The sequence below is a fragment of the Colias philodice genome, chromosome 1 (genome assembly GCF_061535455.1).
Source record: "Colias philodice isolate Cphi_HAF_F1 chromosome 1, ilColPhil1 Martin Lab GWU primary, whole genome shotgun sequence".
Taxonomy (NCBI): domain Eukaryota; kingdom Metazoa; phylum Arthropoda; class Insecta; order Lepidoptera; family Pieridae; genus Colias; species Colias philodice.
In genome coordinates, this window is record NC_143086.1 from 10,300,649 (window position 1) to 10,321,930 (window position 21,282).

The 21,282-nt window shown below is 33.0% G+C and overlaps 3 protein-coding genes across 4 annotated transcripts; 2 read left to right on the forward strand and 1 right to left on the reverse strand.

Moving 5' to 3' along the window:
- Window positions 1–1,041: 1,041 nt before the first annotated feature.
- Ubc7 (ubiquitin conjugating enzyme 7) lies at window positions 1,042–4,379 on the reverse strand. The gene is made up of 5 exons (XM_089715138.1): window positions 4,156–4,379; window positions 3,772–3,853; window positions 3,572–3,690; window positions 3,287–3,427; window positions 1,042–1,611 (listed from the first exon to the last, which is right to left on the reverse strand). The coding sequence occupies exons 1-5, from the start codon at window positions 4,232–4,234 to the stop codon at window positions 1,490–1,492; spliced, it is 543 nt and encodes a 180-aa protein (XP_089571264.1). The 5' UTR covers window positions 4,235–4,379; the 3' UTR covers window positions 1,042–1,489.
- A 660-nt stretch (window positions 4,380–5,039) lies between these two features.
- Window positions 5,040–12,713, forward strand: LOC149491319 (uncharacterized). The gene is made up of 5 exons (XM_089700666.1): window positions 5,040–5,105; window positions 6,243–6,413; window positions 11,289–11,518; window positions 11,597–12,227; window positions 12,486–12,713. The coding sequence occupies exons 1-5, from the start codon at window positions 5,040–5,042 to the stop codon at window positions 12,711–12,713; spliced, it is 1,326 nt and encodes a 441-aa protein (XP_089556792.1).
- Window positions 12,714–14,164: 1,451 nt separating this feature from the next.
- Window positions 14,165–16,857, forward strand: LOC149491320 (uncharacterized). Of its 2 annotated transcripts, none has more exons than XM_089699397.1 (3): window positions 14,165–14,347; window positions 15,324–15,662; window positions 15,772–16,857. In XM_089699397.1, exons 1-2 carry the CDS (start codon window positions 14,273–14,275, stop codon window positions 15,630–15,632), a joined length of 384 nt encoding a protein of 127 aa, XP_089555523.1. In that variant the 5' UTR covers window positions 14,165–14,272; the 3' UTR covers window positions 15,633–15,662; window positions 15,772–16,857. The 2 variants fall into 2 exon arrangements, with proteins under 2 accessions (XP_089555523.1, XP_089555532.1); XM_089699406.1 differs by lacking the exon at window positions 14,165–14,347 and adding an exon at window positions 14,595–14,851.
- The last annotated feature ends 4,425 nt before the right edge of the window (window positions 16,858–21,282 follow it).

Consider the following 21,282-nt stretch of genomic DNA (forward strand, 5'->3'; position numbering starts at 1 on the left):
AGATAATATATTTTAGCATTTCGATAAAAAATATTTATAAAATAAATGCACAGAACGATTTTTTACTATATTATATTACATTATTATGACTAGGTAATTTAACTAAAGCATATATAGGAAGTCTAAAAGTGATCTAGAGAATAATTTATTGAGTTAGTTTGGAATTTAATTATTAGACCGTTTAATGTGCACTAAAGAATTTATTTCTTGTCAGTTCTACACAAAACTTACACAAAAATATAAAATCAACGGATTTCATAAATTAGATTATTTCTTATACAAGTACTACGTCTACAGGAGACAGGGGGTTGTTTATTGCGTATTATTATTTTTATATGTACCTTACTTCATCTAACATAATATGAGAGAATAATTACTAGCTGGCAGAAAAACGTTCTGCGTTACTCTTTATAATACTCTGAGCCTATGGATATTAAAGATAGATGTATGATTCTCAGATCTATCCGATACGCACACACAATTTCATGAGAATCGGTCAATCTGTTTCGGAGGAGTTAAACTACGAATATCCATACTAATATTATAAATGCGAAAGTAACTCTGTCTGTCTGTCTGTTACTCAATCACGCCTGAACTACTGAACCAATTTGCATGAAATTTGGTAAAGATATATTTTGATACCCGAGAAAGGACATAGGATAGGTTTTATCCCGGAAATCCTACGGGAACGGGTTTTTCTCTGAAAACGCGGGCGAAGCCGCGGGCGGAAAGCTAGTCATTTATATATTAGATAACACAGATTATGATGAGCTACTGAGTGTGATTGAAACTTTTCGAGTTATAAGAACTGAATTTAACTAACTATTCCTTTTGTGGACCTTTTATTTTGTTAAAACTTGACAGTTACAACTTACACTATGCACTTTATCTTTACGAGAGAGAAATTTATGAACATTCGCTTAATTTATATTTTTTTGCTTTTTGTTCTATCTCATAGTAAATTTTAGTAATCATCACACTACTGACTACTAAATCAGTATGAAGTGTGGCTCAAATTTTCAAACAAATGAAACTAATAAATTAAAATGCTCAATTGTTTATTACCATTATTTAAGACCAACAGCCAGACTTTAAATCTAGTATTTTATTTAAAAAAATATATACATTTCAATAAAAACCATTTTATCAAATTTCTTTTACAACCTTATGTACATTACAAATAATTAATAACTACAAACTGTTTCAAGTCTGTCTGTTCTTTAAAAATTTTCAATTTGGGCGAAAATATTGCATTAGTTATTGCATTAAGACACTGTGTAATGCTATCAATTATTAAATCTATTATTAAATTGGCTATACAACCCAAAATTAAGGATAATATATTTAACATATAACATATGGTGGCATATAAAACACACAATTAACAATATGAATATCAAGTACACATTTCTATTACGTATGTCTTAGAAATATAATAACAACTAATGATAGTGCCTTTTCTAGTCTTGTAATGTTTCGTTTCAATGTGTTATGGAGGGGGTAAGTCTAAAGTTTTTCTGACTAATCTCTCTGCTATTTTATTAAACTGATTCCGATCTTCTCTCCACATTTTAGCTGCATCAACATTTGCCCCACTCTCATCATTTGGTTCTGAAAAAAAATGTAAATAATTTACTAGCAACCTATAATTAACCTTTAAGGGGCTGACAAGACCCAATTTTGATACCAGTAACAGTGATTGCACTCTCGTTTACTCCCATACAATTGGACAGTGTGCGAGAACTAGAGTGTAATCACTGTTACTGGGTGGGGCCAGGTCGTAGAAGAAAATAATAAGAAAATATTATGTGATTTAAGGAAAAGTGTGGGTGAGGGTCATATGAGAAATATGACTCGTAAGAGGTTCAGGTATGAATATTGAATATGTTGACTTCGTGTTTTAAATTGCAGACCCGTACGTCACAAGAATAAAGACATAGAATCGTTGAATGATGATTTTAAGATCAATCTTTGCAATTGTTTTCTATTGAGCCGATTTTGTCCAATTATGTGTCGAGTCCGTCCACGGTCTTCAAAATATGATGCATATTAACATATAATATTTTTTTTGATGGGCTAGAATAAATATCTTTTCTTAAAAAACTGTTCAAATAACTTCAATTTTAACAAAATTGGGTCTTGTCAGCCTCTTAACATAAGTTAAAGAATTACATATGCGCATATATAAGTTAAAATTACTCCAGACCATACAGGATATAATAACCTCCAATGTTCCAGCTTGAATAAATTGTTGAACTAATGAAACTAATGGTATGGGAAGCTAGTAATGTTTGAAAAACAAGAATTTTAGAACAGTAGGTTTATATTGATATATTGGCTCTCTCAATCTTTTGATTAGATCCAGGCTGTCTGGCTGGCGGTAGTGGTTGCGTTTATTATTGCTCATCTTATCTGCACAGCAAGAAGCTTATACCTAATACACTGGAGATTTCAGTATGAACATTAACTTGTAACAAGAAAATATGACCTTGAATGACGCCTGTATGTTTTTTTATCCCTTTCACCCCTCGTTTTCACCAAGAAACAAGTTAAATACTAGTTTGATACAAAACTTGTAGAATACTTTTCAAAACATAATTATTTATTTTACACGTGTATTGAGACTGTCTCAAACATTCTTTCGTTCACACTTTGTAGCCAACAAGTATTTATACAAGTATAAAACACATTTGCGTTTACACTGAAGTCTGTGACATGGTAGAACTTGTCTGATCCATTGATAGCGTTCTCACCTACAAAACACAGTCGTGGTTTAGATAAGTATTGTTTATTTTATTGCAATTTCTGTATAATACTAGTAACAAACAAGTTTTAAACTTTATCCATGTTTGTTGGATAAAGTTTTCAACATACATACTTATCACAAGTTTTTTTTTTTTAGAAATTATAAAAGTAGGTACGACTGAATTTGTCTCGAATTCTACAAGTATTGCTACAACAAAAACAAGAGATCATAAACATGTAGGCAACTGATCAGGCAACTAGAAGTTTTCAACCAACAAGTTTCATATAAATTATCCTACATGTATCAAATTTTGTATACAACATGTTTTACACATGTCTATGAGAAACGAAAACATTGCATCAAATTTGTAAAATACATGTATTATACTTTGGTGAAAACGAGGGGTCACACCTAACTTGGCAAGTTGGTAACAAGTTAATGTTCATACTGAAATCTCCAGTGTATTAGGTATAAGCTTCTTGCTGCACAGGTAAAAGGAGACAAGATGACAACTGGGATTCCATTACTATGTAAACTTACCGGCCAACATACTGACTACAGATAACAGTATTTTCTCCACACTTTGAACAGGAGACCACCTTTCTGCACTTGTTTCATAGCCCATGGGATCATCGCCAGGTGCATGTAGAATGGATATACAAACTCGTCCATCTGCATAAACTGGAATAATATTTGACAATTTATAATATAAAATGTTAAATTATTGTTCATTGAATTGGACTCTTGGCAACTCTAACAATTGAGAATCAAGAATATACAGATTTTTTTTAATAGAAGTGGGGTAATAAGTTTTAAATGACTTACTATTCGGATGAAACATTTCACAGATAAATTGCATTTTTGGTGGACTTAATGGATAATCAGGGGGAAACTGTAGCTTGGCTGGAAAGATACCTCCTTCAAAACATGTTCCTTCTGGGCCTCTGAAATAATTGTCAGTTAATAGTTTAAGTATCACATTCTTTTATTACTGCAAGATGAAATACATAATTGGGTTTACATACGTTATTAATGCTTCCCATTCAAAAAAGTTCTCTTCATTCACTGGTCCTGCTATTATACCCTCAGGTGGATTTAATGTCAGCTCTGTCGATAAAATTTTTCGATCCATTTAATGACACTGATAAATAAATATTTTATCTATAGCATATATGGAATAAGGCAGAAAAAAAGTTTTATAACACAAAATTTTAATGGTAAGAATGGATACTTAGTAATGATGAATTTGCAAAGTATTGCTTAGTAAATTAGTTTTACATATCATTGGTTTTAATAAAATTTTAAGACCTAATTTTGTACTGCCAAATATGTTTAATAATTGATTTAAAACGGGTTTTTTTTATTCAATTAGAGATTAATGAAAAATAACGGGTCACTGAAGTGCTTACGTTTATATTCGGCCATAAGCCGTCTCAATGCTGAACCAGCCATCATATTTTCAGTGTTGTGTCTACCCGACGATCCCATAAACTCGATGATAATATAAGATCAAATGTTAATTTTATCTTTATCGTATAGATTGTAATAAATAAGTTTGACAATTAATAATTCTTGATTGGTTTGTAACGAGAAAGTACCTGGCTAAGTACTATGAAATTGAAAATAGACCTACGTCAGTTTGATGTTAAATTGACACTTGACACTTTGATTTTATTTGAATAAAAAAGATAAAAAAATATATTAGATCAATAGAATACCATAAAATTATTATCACGTAGGTTCATATTTTGTTAGCATTAATCAAGGCATTAATTCATAAATCAACTGCATAAACATAAAACAAGCCGTAAATGTTACTAATATAGGACTACTCGTGTTTTCTGGTATACAATGTTATAAATGCAATAGTTGATTGTTTTTTTGTCGTTCTATCAGGCTGCAACAAAGCGTTTAGATTAAAAGGTATCGTATAAAATTATATTTTAAGCTGAGAAGAAGAATGTTTAATAATAGGCATAGTGATATATTTTTACTGTGTTTTTATCTCTACATATGAATGTACAGCATATGTACAGACAATAAATTATCTGTGGTCTGTCCTGCAGAAATATTCAGATAATCTGTACTGCTTTTTAAAATTAAATTTTCGTTGTATTCTATATTTTGCAATAATTATATACATAATCATTGATCGAATTGTTTATAATAATCAAATTTTGTAAAAAATAAGAAATATTATAAAATACCTACATCGTTTACCTTTCAAACCTTGATTAGTGTACGACAAGCAACTATTGGTACCTAAAATTACAAAAAAGCGCGGTTTGTAAACATGGCCAGGGAACAACAGCTTAACCATTCCGCGAGAGAATATGACTTGGATCATGTTAGTAACCAGGTACGTACCCCTTGATTCATTATTATGAATTTATATGAGTTTTTAATTTATTGTAATAAGTAATTTTACGCCGCCGCGCCGTAGATAGATATAGTTGATGAGGATTAAATTAATATAAAAAAAAGAAGGGTTGCACTCCGGGAGTGCCGGTAGAAGTGAAAACTTGAATCAGGCCACGTGTCCATAAAAATAGTCGGGTTTCCCTCCGTCCGTGAGGTTTATAGCAAAGAAAAGGTGTCTCTGGTGGCGAAACGGAGTTCGCCCGGTTTGCTAGTTACCTACCTATAAATTTTTAGTAATTAGGTAATATTACTGCAGGAGTTAGATGATGCCATGACCGCTGTCCGATTTTATATTATAACCTAAGTACCTACCTAGATATGTTTGAGATTTTCTTCATAGTTGGTAGGAAGTTGGATAGGAGGCTGATTCGCCTATTTAGGTACCCTTAATGAAAATCGATACAATAGATATGGAAAAACAAATATACCGACCGAATTACGAAACTTTTCCTTTCTTGTAATACTCGATATTCCTTATGAAAATTTCTTACGATCGATATTGTAAGCTGTATAATATACAGGATGTCCCACTATTGGTATACTAAGCGCGACGAGACTTGTAGTTTAGCATACACTGATCACGTAAAAAATACTTAAACAACAAAATTACGTCAAAAATTTTTTGCTAAATTTTTCCTGAAAATCCATGTTTTCTTCTCTAGCTTCGCGCAGCCGGCATATACCGCTTCGCTTATGTGAGCATTTTGTCTATGAAAACATAATCTTAAACGATAGCTCACGTGCTGGTGGTAAAGTTGGGCGGGTTGCTCGTTATGGGTGTACACATAGAGTTTTAAGAATTCATCTATTTGAAAAAAAAATGCGTCTGGAATTTTATAAGTATTTTTTACGAACTCAGCGTATGCAAAACTATAACCTCCTTTGAGCTTAGTATACCAACAACGGGACACCCTGTATATAATCATACATAGTTTTAGACATTTATTACTGTAACTACCTAGTTACATGTTTTTTTTATCCAATCGAGGAATAAAAATTTTGTCATAAAAACTTTCGTAGGTAGGTCTTCTATCTAATAGTTTACTGATTTATCATACCTACCTATGGTTTGTAGAGAAATCCCTCTGGCCAAGACGAAGTAATGGCGATATATGAGTGTCGTATATGCAAAAAAACATTTTATAACAGCAAAGCCTTACAAAATCATACGAGATTACAGCATGATGATGCTGATGTCTCAGACAGTGAAACAGAACAAAAAATAAACGACCCCAGAAACGACCAAGTAAGTATCTATTTTAATTTTTATTTCTGTTGAAAGGTTGAAAATCGTATAGGGTCATTGCGCCTGTTCGCGTCCACTTAGTGCAGTTGGAAAGTTTGAAGGAGAAAATAAAAATGTTCCAGTACAAATTTCAACGCAAAATTTATGTAACGTGTTCATTACATAGTCTATTTTAAGATTTACCTTCAATTGTGTTGGAAATATCATGTGGTTTTTATTTATCTAGACAAATAGCAGAATTAGGCGTTTTACCCAGTTCGCGTCCAAAAATTCCAGTTTGCGTCCACCCGTGGACCAGTTCGCGTCCACCAGCTTATAAAAGGAATTAAGATTGTATTGGGTGATATTTTATCACATAAATGCAAATAAAAATTAGATTTTAATAAATTATTTATTTACGAATATAGTTATTTAATAAAAACCGGCCAAATGCGAGTGGGACTCGTACACCGAGGGTTCCAAATTAACCTGTTTTTTTTCATATGTTTTAACTGTAAATGATTATTTTTTCAATGTTTCCCTTATTTGTGCTATAAGACGTTACTTCGTACCAAACTTCAAGTGTCTGTGTTCACGTAAAGTACCCTGTAGGTTTTGATTCCCTTGCGAATGTCGAAATTTGCGAAAATTTGCAGCTTAAACGGCTGTATCTTTTGATTGCTTTGGCTTATAAGTTTGATTTTTTCACTGCTTCAAGGGACCGTACACTTGACTATTCAATATAAATTTCAGCTTTATACCTCCACGCGTTACTGAGAAAAAGGGTCTTGACAGAAAGACAGACCGGCAGACGGACATACAGACGGACGGATATCAAAGTGATCCTACAAGGATTCCGGTTTTTCCTTTTGAGGTTCGGAACCCTAAAATCAACATTATTCACTGTAAGGAAACTGGAAAAACTTATTTATATTTATCTTCTCATCATTAATAGAACTAAAAATTAACAAAAAACAAAGTTACGTTATGTAAATAAATAATAATCATTTCTATTTAGATTACCTACCTACCCTATTTTTTAGTTTCTAATGAATTAAATTTCTTTTTTGTTTATATTATTTTCTTAACCACCGACTTATTGACTCTCATTCTCAAAGATACTAGTCTCATTCTTAGAATACCCATTTTAAAATGAAAAAATAGCATAAAAATTTGCTAATTTGAATGAAAATTTAAATTATCAACTTGTAGTCTTAGTCAAAAATTTACAATCTATTTTAAATTACATATTTTAACAAACAAGTCATTGCTACGTAATGAAAAACAATGTGGACGCAATATGTTCTATTGTTATGCACTATAGGTATAGTTTGCGCCCACCGTGGACGCAAAATGGAAGTTGTACAAATTCGGTGTAGTAATTCGCGTCCACCTTATTTTAGCTATTAATTGTAAAAGAAATAAGCTGATTTATAATGCATACTATTCCATGTTTTGTTAGCAAAGTAAAGAAACAGTTACATATTCAAAAATTCACATTTAACAATAAGTTACTTACCGTCAAACGCGACGCTGCGCACTATTTTTTTCTCAAAATCCCGCGCATTTCAGCTCTCTCGTTTAATAAAATAAAAATAAATAAAATAAAATAAAAAGCCTTTATTGTTGATCTTAATTTAAATTACAAAACTTTTCTAAGTATGCCTCAGAACTAATTACTACTAACATTTACTAACTAATTATACTTTATAAACTCAACAATTTAATTTATATTTAAGTGATTTCAGTTCGGCAAACGGTAGTTACTCCTCAACTTGTCTTCCGACAAAGGCCTCCTCTAAAGATCGCCATTCTGTTCTGTCCCTAGCCTTTCGAGTCCACATTGGACCTGCTATTTTTCGAATACCATCTTCCCACCTTGTAAGTTGTCTTCCTCTGTTCCTTTTGCAGTCTATCGGGTACCATTCTGTTATTTGCCTAGTCCATTTATCCTTCTTCTCTCTTATCATATGGCCTGTCCATCTCCACTTTAGTTGTTTGTATGTTATATATGCATTCTTGAATTTAGTTTTACTTTTAATGTCTTTTAGTTTTTCTCGATCTTTTCTCTTAACCCCTATTGTACTTCGCTCAATTCCATTTTGACAAACTTTTATTTTGTTTGCCAGTTGTTCTGTCAATGCCCATGTTTGGCACCCGTATAGCAAACATGGTAAAATACACATATTAAATACCTTTCTTTTTTCTTTCATTGGCATGTCTTTGTTCTTCATAACTTCGCTTAGCGACCAGTATCTTTTCCAGGTGTTAGCTATTCTTCTTTCTATTTCCTTTTTCATGCAGTCTTCGGTAGATATTAGTTGTCCTAAGTAAACGTACTCATGTACATATTCTATTCCCACTCCGTCTAATGTTATGGTATCATTTTGTGTAGAATTTGACATAATTTTAGTTTTCATTAAATTCATCGTTAGGCCTGCCTTTGCACTTTCTTCAGCTAATTGTTGCAGCATTGCTTGTAATGTCTTTGGGCTTTCCGAGAAAATAATTATGTCATCTGCAAAACGTAAGTGGCTCAGGTATTCGCCGTTTATTTTTAATCCTTGATTCTTCCAATCCATTTTCCTAAATATTGTTTCTAAGACTGCTGAGAATAATTTAGGAGAAATAGGGTCTCCTTGGCGTACGCCTCTTCTGATGGGAAATTCTTGGCCAATAGTTTCAAGCTTAACTTGCGCTGTGCTCTTGGTGTATACGTTTTGGAGAATTCGTAAGTATTTTGGTTGTACGCCCTGCGTTTTTAGTGCCATCCATATAAAGTCGTGTTCTAGCGTGTCAAATGCTTTATTAAAATCAACAAACCCTAGATAGTAAGTCTTGTTATATTCTTTATATTTTTGCAATATTTGTCTAAGGGTGTGAATGTGGTCTATAGTGGAAAAATTTCGACGAAAGCCAGCCTGTTCTTTCGGCTGATTTTCTTCAAGGGTGTTTGTAATTCTTGATAATATGATTTTTGAAAAAACCTTATAGACATTCGACATTAAGCTAACGGGCCTGTAATTTGATATATCTCCTTTATCGCCCTTTTTGTGTAGTAATATAATAGTTGATTTTGTCCAATCCTCGGGAATATTTTCTGTTATGATAATTTCGTTAAATATATCTGTAAGCTTCGGAGCAATCACTGGTAATGTTATTTTCAGTAGTTCATTTGTAACGAGATCTGATCCGGGAGCTTTATCGTTTTTCTGTGTATGTATCGATTTTATGGTTTCTTCTGTAAGTATTTCAGGCACTTCCTCTTCATCAGTTAATGTGTCATTTTCTTTTACACTTTGTCTATATTTTTGGCTTTGGTATAGGTTCTGGTAAAAGTCTGTAGCAGCTTTTAGTATCTCCGATCTCTTTTCTGTAGTTTTACCGTCTTTCTTTTTCATACTTGTTATCCATTCCTTTTTGCAATTTAGTTCTTTTATTGCCTTTTTTATTCCTCCTGTTTTTTCTATAAAATTCTTCATTGTATTGGTTCGTTTTGTCTTTCTTTCTTTGCGTAATTTTTCATTTATCATTTTACTTAATTCAGATATTTTTTTTCGGTTTTCCTTTGTTTTTCTATCTTGTAGTAGTTCCTTGCGTTTTTGTAGTAGTGCCTTACTTTCAAATGAGATTTCTTTCTTGGTGTTTGTATTTGTTTTCTTAGTTACAGTTTTTAGTTTGTGTAGTAGCATGTTATATTTTTCTTCTATAGGTAAATGTTCTTTTGTCTGTAATGATGTTTTAAGATTTTTTAGCAATAATTCTGTGTCGCCAGTATACTGAACAACTGCATATTTATTATGAAATTGCCTTGTTTTCTTGGGATATGTGCCTGCCATTATAGCCCGTACCATTCTATGATCGGTGTTAAAATTTAAATTTTTTATGATCGATAGGTCTTTGAAAGCTTTTCTATTATTGGACATAATAAAGTCTATTTCGTTTTTATGAAGGCCGTTAGGTGAGATCCATGTCCACTTCTTTGTCAATTTCGTTTTATAAAAGCTGTTTAGAACACTTAATTTGTTTTCTAGTGAAAAGTTTACCAACCTTGTACCGTTCTTGCTTCTAGTGCCAAAACCAAAGTTTCCTATGGAATATTCTTCGCCCCTATTTTGTGTTCCGATTTGGCCATTAAAGTCACCCATCACTATCAGATTTTTATGTGATGTTTCGATGGTGTTCTGGAGTTCTTCATAGAATTTATCAGTTTTTATTAAATCTTCCTTTTTGTCCGATTCGGTTGGAGAATATGCTTGGATAATGGACCAGTTTTCCTCGTTTAGTTTTATGTTAAGAATTGAGATACGCTCTGATATTCCTCTTAGTTCTATTATGCTGTTTACTAAATTCTTTCTGACCATGAATCCGACTCCATAAAGCCCTGGAGTCTCTCCTTTATACTGTAATATATACTTTCCACGATCTTCAATTTGTTCTCCAAACCTTCTCATTTCGCTTATTCCTATTATATCCCATTTTATATCTTCCAATGCTATTTCTAATTCTTGGAGTTTTTCAGGTGTTCTTAGAGATCGACAGTTCAAAGTTGCTATATAAATATCATTTGTTTTCTTGACTTGACTACATGTGTTGGTGTTTATTTGTATGTTGGCATCTCTCGTTCTCTCGTTTAATAGCCAAAATTAAATATTTTTTTTAAATAGGATAGGCGGTCCGCAAGCATATTTTGAATATGTGTGCATGTCTCTTATACATTGAGGTATTATCGGAAATTTTCCTTATTACAATTTTACTTAAAGTATACTTATTTTCGTGAATTTTCTAAAAGATATCCGCAAATAGGACGCGAATAGGCATGTGGACGCGAACAGGCGCAATGACCCTAGGTAATTTAGTTGTTTAATGTTACAACAAATTTTGTTTCTTTTTTAGATTTTAGAAAAATACCCAGATTTCAAATTTATCTCCCTAAATAAATTGATTGATGAGACATGTGTCGTCGAGAATAACTTATCCAAACGTACTTTTAATGAAGACACAAGCTATATCATAGTGAAGTTAGAAGCAGATGACATTGGTATATCTGCAGCAAAACGATCTAGACTAGATGGAGTTCTTAGAAGAACACAAATGAAAACTCCGAAAGCACCAGTAGATTTAAGGTTTAAACAATTCATTTTAAAATATGTATTATATATATTTTTTTGACATTTTGATTAATATTTTGTTTTTTTATCCAGGGGCCCATTTACTTGTACTCTACCTTCATCGTATCGTCCAGATTTGCAATGCCACCAAATTTTCTTCAACTGTTGCGAATATTCCCTGCATTATCGTGAAAAACATACGAAGCGGCGCAAGGCTGCGTTACGTTGTCAAGTATGTGAGAAACGGCTAGATAGAGATATTTCCGCTAATTGGCAATGTGTGCCAACACAGTTTAATATGACTAATAACATAACTTTTCCATGTCGCTTATGTGGCCAAGTCTTTTTAGAAAGAACTAGATACGAAGAGCACAATCGTTTAATACACGCCAAAGTGAAACCACACCAGTGTTCTATTTGTGCTAAACGCTTTACTCAGCAGGGAGGGCTACAGCAACACATGCGAATGCACACCGGCATACGTCCGTTTGTATGTTCGTTTTGTGCAAAAGCCTTTACTCAAAAGGCGGGATTGGATCAGCATTTGCGTACACATACTAAAGTAAAGCCATTTAAATGTGTCATATGCAGTAAGTGCTTCTCTCAGTCAGTGCACTTACGTCAGCATATGCGTACACATACAAATATTCAGCCGTTCGAGTGCCCAGTTTGTGGGAGGAGATTTAAACAGAGTAGTCACTTAAACTTTCACATGCGTTCGCATGTCGGCGTGACAAATGGTTTAATAGTAGAACAATACGACCAAGCTGTAGAGAACAAGGATCCGATTGATTTTTTGAATTTAACGAATCTTCAGCCTGGGCAAGATGCTGAAACCGTCTTCGACATGCGTTTCCCTGTCGGTGAGACGAATACATTGGCGGCTCAACAGTTCCCCCGCGCCGTAGAACATCAGGATCCTATTGATTTTCTAAATTTGTCGAAAGTTCAGGGAGTACAAGATGGCGAAAATACCTACCAGATGCGCTCGCACGTTGGCGAGACCAATAGGTTAATAGTTGAACAATTTACTCAAGCTGTAGAGCAGCAGGATCCTATTGATTTTCTAAATTTTGCTAATGTTGAGCCGGTACAAGATGGCGAAACAATTTATTACACCGCAGAACTAGAGTCCTTACCGGCTTCGTATCAAAATCCTATGGCTTTAGACCCACAAGTAATGTTTTTTGATGATCATATCACTAAGTAGTGGTTTATTTAGAATAATTAAAATATAATCATTATCTAGTAAGCTGTTAAATTTTTTTTGCTCAATTTCATTGTCAACAAATGTTTTGTAAAATAAATATTGATTATTTGAACACATTACTGAAGCTGTAGAGCAGCAGGATCTTATTGATTTTCTAAATTTTGCTAATTTTGAGCCGGTACAAGATGGCGAAACGATTTATTACACCGCAGAATTAGAGTCCCTACTGGCTTCGTATCAAAATCCTATGGCTTCAGAGTTTAGACCCACAAGTAATGATTTTTGATGATCATATCACCAAGTAGTGGTTTGGTTAGAATAATTAAAAATATTATCATTTTCTAGTAGGTTCTTAAAATGTTTTTTGCTAATTTCATTGTCAACAAATGTTTTGTAAAATAAATGTTGATTAGTTGAACAAATTACTCAAGCTGTAGAGCAGCAGGATCTTATTGATTTTCTGAATTTTGCTAATGTTGAGCCGGTACAAGATGGCGAAACGATTTATTACGCCGCAGAATTAGAGTCCTTACCGGCCTCGTATCAGAATAAAGAATCCTATTGCTTAAGACCCACAAGTAATGATTTTTGATGATTAAGTATATCACTAAGGATTGATTTATTAGAATAATTAATAATATAATCATTTTCTAGTAAGTTGTATTTTTTTTTGCTCAAGTTTCTTGTCCACAACTGTTCGTTTTGTTTTTTAAATAAATATTGATTTAAATATGTTTTTTTTTTATTTTATAAGTAGCTTTCCACCCACGCTTTCGGAAGGAAAACTTTTGAAGGAAAACTTTGGAAAACATAGTTCCTTTTCCGGTGGGATTTCCGGGATAAAACCTATCATAAGCCATTTCTTAGGTCTCAAACTACATATATCTGTACCAACAAAATATATATCATCAAAGTCCGTTCAAGGCGCGAAAATGAGACAGACAAACACACCTACGGGCAGTTACTTACACATTTACCTATAATATTTTTGGCGATATTAGTAAGGATATACTGAAAATGTTTGCGATATCTTCAGTAAACATCATCACTATCAACTTATATTTTGTAACTTTATATGTTTACGATTGAAAAGAGAGCCGAGAGAGAAATAATATATTGATAATTATTATTACCTATCTATCAATTAATGGGAACATAATTTTTACAACGAAAGACCTATTTAAGTATAATGCTTCTGAATTCTGGGTATGGCTGGTAGACATTGTAGGTACCTAATTAATAAAAATGAAGTTATTAAATGCAAAGTAGAATTGTACAAATACATACAGGATTCATTTTTTTTAAAACAGCATAAATTGTAAATAAAAATGAGGATAAATTGAAAATTGTATTCGACATAGCAACACGCATTTGGTGGAAAGAGTACAGATTTTGTAGTACTTGTTAGAGTAGGACAAAATAGTATGTGTTTTATATCAAGGTACGTCGGACGCGAGGGTTGGCCGGTTAGTTTCTTTATTACTAGGACATCTGAAATATCGATGAGCTGTAATAAACTTGCAACCAATGCTTGCATGGCCACTGCGATGGCGCAGTAGATGCAATCAATGCGTTTCGAGTCACCCCATTCCAGTCTACTAAAAGCACTTGAGCCTGCCGGTGTTTGCTGTGAGGTAAGTTTTTCATACACCCCTCATTTACATAAATTTACCCTTGATTGTATTCATTTTTACTTTAATAGTAATTACATATCTCAGATAGTAAATGTGAATTGAAAATTGTATTAATTTAGATGAAATTTTGGCCTTCAAATTTATCTAGGGACGACACAAAGGGATCCTTTAGAGGACATGCGTCGTACTAGGGCACGCGATCAATAACCACCACAATAGACTGGGCGTTGTTTATTCGGGGATATTTTAGTAATGCAATGACGAGTAGTCAAAACAACGGAGCGTGTGGCCGAGACGCGGTTACATTTCAGTCTTTTGTATATTTTCTTAGAACCGAGTACGATGATGCAGTGAAAACAAAGGGAACGCGCTGATGGCTGTATCCTGAACAGACATCCTTTAATTTAATCTCAAAAAAATATAATGTCTATTCATATATATCGTAAATCTCGTAAATTGTGATAGAAATTTAATATCGCTTTTTGTGGTTGTGAAAGTGAAATGGTAATTTTAAAAACTTATATCTTCCTAAATCTCCTTAAATCAATAACTATATAAAAAAACGCAATTGAGAATACACATGTGTTCGTACAAAATTTTGTTCATAAATTTTGCGTTCTGTTTCTGCGCAATTCACACCCGATACCCCAGATATCGACCGATGCGGACGGGTGTGTTGTAAAACATTAGCATTTTTTCTCATCACCGTGCCCACTAAAACTTTTAACCTCGACCAGAACACATGTGGCCGATCTGGCCGTGATTTACATTTGTTTACATCCGCCGACCAAGGGTAACCTACCTATGCAAGGGTTGAATCCAAAAACAAAAAAATGCCGCGCGTAATGTTTTAAGTCTTTAAAAATAACCATGCCTAAATCATAGTCAAAATGTTAACTTTTTATACGTCGATATTATTTTAGCGCTTGATGTTTCCTAAAAAATAATATTAAAATTTAATTTATGTGATTTTCAGAGTAGCCTGATATTAAATCAATCAGAAGATACTATGGATCGCGACAAAATGGATGCGAACAATGAAGTCGAATGCGCTATGTGCAAGATCGGGCTGGCAAGCCTCAATAACATTCCGATGGAGCTCCGAAAATTTGTTCGTGAAGCTGCCTATGAGTGGTCGTTCTTGTCGTCCAACAGGTTCTACAATGAGCAAGACATACCCCGCCGTGGGCGCCACAATTTTCTTGTGCCAATTTATCAACCCGTGGAGGACTACCAAGAGTATAACGCTTACCGCCGTGTCAAGAGGACCTGCGGAAGCAAGTAAATTGACAGAGAAAATGAGAGAAGAATACAGGTAACTAAACAATTACTTTTATTTGCATTCTTACATGCATCCAAGCGAATATAATTTTATTATTGTTAATACTATGGCAAATGGCATTTTTTCTTTTTTTCTTTTTCAGAGTACGGAGATTAAAGCCGATATCATTTTGGAAAAGAGACTACATTGAACTTCAGGACTTTAGGATTAAGATACCCTGACTATTATTTGTACTTACACCTTGATATGTATACATATTATGTACTCTTTTATATGTATGTATATATTTAAAGGGGTAAGTACAAATGATAATTATTTATACATATATATATTTATGTATGCACCTATTTGTAAATCTTTAAAACATGTATACTGTATGTATATATTTATTCCCTTCCGCCTATAAATTGTAAGCCAAATTATATTTGCGAATTATTGTATATTATATTATGTATCATGAAATTAGATCAATATTTAAAAAAAAATTTGCATTGCAATTGTAATATGTTTTTGCTTGCAACTGATTCAGGACTAATATCCCTATAATATTATTTTGTATACCTATTAATATTATTGTAAGCGTATTTATGAATATGTATTTAATTAGATAAGATGTAATTTGTAGATACGTTATTGGTTCTAGGCATCGATGGATCGATCCATTGGAGTTGGATCTCTCTGCCGATGCCTAGTATCTTTAACAAAGTGGTTGTTTTGCTTATGGGTTGAGGTATATTCTCATCCGTAAGGAAATCAATCATTATTGGTTTTTTATTTATATTATTATTATTGCGTTAAAGAATTGGTTTTGCCGTTTGCGTATTATTGCACTTTATTATTAATTATAAAAATTACGGAAAATTACCATCATTAGACTATAATTTCGTATTTAATTCTTATTCGAATTTACGAAAAAAATAAATAGCTTTCGATATTTTATAATTTAAACAAAAAGTTTAGGTCATTCATTAAGATGTTTTCCTATATTTTCTAACTTTTGAACGAACTGTTTGGTTTCAAAATTAATTTGTGTTGTTATAATTTTTAGATTGTAAGTTTAGATTTGAAAAAAAACATTGTCGAAAGTCTGCATGGCAAGTCCGATTGCATGACGTTTCGATAGGGACATTTTTTCATTTTGATTACGGCTCAATTGTCCAAGTATTCTCTCTCGTGGATGTCAACCTAGTTCATATATTCCCTCTTAATAAATGTGTCAACATTATAATGATTTTTCATTGCATAACCTATTTGTCTCAAACATTAGTTATTTTAAACGCAATCTCTTACATTCTCGTAATCTATACTAATGTTATAAAGCTGAAGAGTTTGTTTGTTTGTTTGTTTGAACGCGCTAATCTCAGGAACTACTGGGCCGATTTGAAAAATTCTTTCGGTGTTAGATAACCCATTTAATTAGGAAGGTTATAGGCTATATAATATTATCACGGTAAGACCAACAGGAGCGGAGCAATGTGGGTGAAACCGCGCGGCACAGCTAGTAAATTATAATTTTTATTTGCTTGAATAATACTTACGTATGTACATAATTAACTATCTAATACTAGTGGTCCGCCCCGGCTTCGCCCGTGGTACATATTTCGCAATAAAAGGTAGCCTATGTCCTTTCTCGGGTATCAAAATACATATCTCCATACCAAATTTCATGCAAATTGGTTCAGTAGTTTAGGCGTGATTGAGTAACAGACAGACAGACAGAGTTACTTTCGCATTTATAATATTAGTAAGGATTATTACCAAAACTAGCAATCACTGACTGTTTCGGCCTATTTACTTAAAACAAGCCAATACATGATAAAAATTTGTACTGTTGCTAATGATAAGTCACAATAAAGTCAGAGCCAAATACATAAGGCAGAACATAAGTACTAGAAATACCTAAATATGTTCAATGAATATGTTTTAAAATTTTCATAATAATATTATCTTAAAGAATATGCACGGTGTTATACAATATTCAAGATATTGTACAAAATATATTCTTTTCAACTGGAAAGTTCGACAAACATTAGAGAAATTAATATTATTAGAGGTATGTTTTTTAAAATATCAACCGACTCCAAAAAAAGAAGGAAGTTCTAAATCTGGCTCTACTTTTTTGGGTTTATTACCTCAGAACTTTCGACTGGGTGAACCGATTTTGATGATTATTTTCTATTTGAAAGCTCAGCCGTGTGATCCCATTTATTTTGATTTACTTCTGATAATACGGTATATTAACATTTTAAATGATCACAAATCAAACACACGATTGATAGATGTATTGAAAAATCATAGATTAAATCGATGATATGTATTAAGAAGAATATAAAATACATAACTAATATTATAACGAAATCCTATTTGGACCAGAACAATATCTCATAATTTAGTTTTCAAGACACTAACATGTAGGTACCTACTTAAATACCCTACTAAGAGACATGATATTTAAAAGAATTTGATTATACAAACGTTTATACAATCGATTTTATAAATACCTCCACACCGGCTTTCTATATCAAAATAATAAACTATTTCCTACTTGTGCGGTAAGTACAAAAGACGGCTTTTTCAAGTCGCCGTCAGACGATATTGTTTACATTCGGCCCTCTAGTAATGGATGCTCATGATTGTAGGTGTGAACAGGAAGATGTCACACACACACATGAACACTGAATGTTTATTCGTATTTCAAAGACGGTTTGAACTTCAATATTTTCGGGACTGAAGGTTAATGTGATGGATTAAAAATATAAATTGCACCGCGTTTTTACGTGCCGACTAGTTTAGTACCTACTATTAAAAACCTATTCACATTATTAAATTTTATGTAGCGTTTTTGGGTCACATATTGGTGAACAAATTTTGGTTTTGTCAATTACTATTTAGTCTTTATGTAATCCCCGATAAATACACATACAGTAAAGTACAGATACATACACTTTTGCGTTTTTTTATTACTTTAACGCCGATACAATGCCAGCTAGTGTTTTTATTGGAAAAATGCCGAGATAGACTGGCACATGTTCCTTACTGATCACTTCACTTGAAATTGAACGCGATTCTACAAGAATTAATGAGAGTAATGTGGTTTATAGTTACTCATATATACAGTGCTAATGAGTCAGCGAAGAAAAATTCAAAGTTTTAGTCTTGCTGCGCCTTGTGTGTGGTAAATCATATATTTTTTGTAGTTACCTATGTAGGAATCAAAACATGGTGTAAACTGTAGACGATAAACTGTAGAATTTTGGCATAGCCCCTTCCTTTATTATATGGCATTGGCCTTCCCGTATTAAATTATACGAATTGGTAAATATCTTTTTAGGGCAAGTTGAGACATACCCAATTCCGTCGGTTGTGGAATGTAGGATATAAATTTCCAAATATAAATTCTTGCCAAATTTCATTTAGAAATATTAACATCGACGTGTGAATGAATAAACTTATACCTAGTTAGGTAGGAAATGCACTGCAATTCAGCAATCTTATGTTAATAAACTAATACCTAAGTAGGTATTCAGTTTATTGAAGATTGATCTTACGTTGGTATCTACTAGGCTGTTACAATTCTGCGAAACATTTATAGACAAAAATAGCCATGCAGATGAAATCGTTGGAATAAATCTATTCGCTTCCTGAAGTCTGTTTCTTATTAAAACATTTGCTCACAAAGCAATGTTCGTGTGAAGCTGCGTCGCGAATGCCTTGCTGCGTTGAGTTCGACGACGGACGCAATACACATGGCTGCCTCGTCATAAAATGTAATTTACGGTCTACTCGCCTGCAAGCGAACGCGTTTTGTATGCCTTAGTTTCGGATCAAACACGACTCGCTTTCAACACCTGATAATGTTCAAGTTGATGGCTTTTACATAGCGGGGAAAATGTTCTTTACAGGTGTGATTGGTATTCTACGGAACATCTTTTTTTATGTCCGATTGTGTATTAGGTACACTTCAAACGCTTTTAAGAGATTATTATTTAGGTACCTACAACTCAAATATTACTTTTTGCGAGTCATTATTGATAAAATAAACAATGTAGAGAGATAAAAAAAGCTCTACCTACAATCTATTTACCTACATATCAATTCTGATGTGATTCTTTGGTGATTCTCTAACATATTTGGAAATTGTATGAAAACTTTGCGATGAAGTTGAAATCTAGATACTAGGAGATCAGAAACGTGTAAAGTCTAGATATAGGTTTACGCATGCGTAAATCAAAAGTGCAAATCAAAGTTAGACAAGGATGCTTGTTTATGCAGCCTAACAGATTAGAGAGAAACAGATCAGTCGTTGCACTATCGCGATTCGCGTCGCATCGACACTATGTTTCTATTTTGTATGAATATATACGTAGATACAAAACTTTTATTAATGTTTGTAGCAAAATAAAAATAAATGCATTGCGTAATTCTTTTGAATTACAACGAGAAAAGCCTGCATTATTTTTCATTTCGGATCAAAATATATTATTTACCTAGTGACATCAAAAAAAGTCTGAAATAATTTGAAACATTTTTAAGCACCATGGGTAAAACTGTTTAGTGTTTGGTATACCTACTAATTCGTTACATAACGTACCTACTTGTATATTTAGGACGATTTTATTCGCAATGTTTTCTATTTTACAAGTAGCTACACTTTACGTGTATTATCAATTACAATTTTTTCAATGGAATTTTGGAATCTCAAATATGAATGTCTGTACCTTGCAAACTTACTAATACGTAAAATAAGTTGGTATAGGCTGTGGGACATACAGACACAGAAATAAACTTGACATAATAAGATTATGTTAAGTTTATTTACCTATTTAATGTCTAAAAAAAACTAAATCGTACATTTTTCACATTTGATATCAAAGACTATGTAGGAATAAGGTAGGAATATACTTAGATACCGGTTCGGAATATTTTCAATGACCGTTCCGTCGCGTCGCTTGATAAGCGGCGGACACTTTGTAAATGAATAATATTTATCTTGTGTTTTGTTATCAACGACACACGACAATTAATATAATAGCTACAGGAACCTGAGTCGGTATACTCAGGTGTCTTTGCAAGTGCGTAGGGGAGAGGGGGACATAATGGGGACGTTAAGGAAAATACACAGTAACATGATTAGGTAACGCAATGTATTTATTAATTAAAATGAATCACAACACTTTGGGTACTTAATACTTATTAAACTATCATTTGGCATATAATTTGGTGACGTAAATAATCATATCACGTTATAATTTTATTTTTTTTAAACTATATACCTATGGGATATGTATTTATTTTGCGTCACAATACAAGCAGATGTGGATTTTTTCTGTATTGTCGTCATCTACACTAGCACAAGCTGTGTCAGCCCACCGTCCACGGTCCACATAATTGGCAAGCCACTCAACCTTCCGAAGACTTTAAACAAATGTGGATCACGTCAAGACAGTACAGGCACATGGTATCCTCGTTGGTATTCTCTACAAGTAGAGTCTTTTTGGGTATTCTGTTTCTTACAGTTCTTCTTTAACTTGGGGTCATTTGAACTAGAACATTTCTTCGTTCTCTTAAATTGTTCTCGTTCTTCAAACATAACGGGGTACCCCATCGTACCCCGTAGCTATGTCCTCGTTATGCCCCAATTCTCAAATTATTT

Coding starts and splice junctions, on each gene's coding strand:
- LOC149491320 (XM_089699397.1), top strand. CDS start 14,273: ATGCAATCAATGCGTTTCGAGTCACCCCATTCCAGTCTACTAAAAGCA. Junction 14,348..15,323: donor CTGCCGGTGTTTGCTGTGAG/GTAAGTTTTTCA, acceptor TGTGATTTTCAG/AGTAGCCTGATATTAAATCA.
- Ubc7 (XM_089715138.1), bottom strand. CDS start 4,234: ATGGGATCGTCGGGTAGACACAACACTGAAAATATGATGGCTGGTTCA. Junction 3,854..4,155: donor GCTTATGGCCGAATATAAAC/GTAAGCACTTCA, acceptor TTTTATCGACAG/AGCTGACATTAAATCCACCT. Junction 3,428..3,571: donor TGAAATGTTTCATCCGAATA/GTAAGTCATTTA, acceptor ATATTATTCCAG/TTTATGCAGATGGACGAGTT.
- LOC149491319 (XM_089700666.1), top strand. CDS start 5,040: ATGGCCAGGGAACAACAGCTTAACCATTCCGCGAGAGAATATGACTTG. Junction 5,106..6,242: donor TGGATCATGTTAGTAACCAG/GTACGTACCCCT, acceptor TATGGTTTGTAG/AGAAATCCCTCTGGCCAAGA. Junction 12,228..12,485: donor ACTTTCACATGCGTTCGCAT/GTCGGCGTGACA, acceptor AATACCTACCAG/ATGCGCTCGCACGTTGGCGA.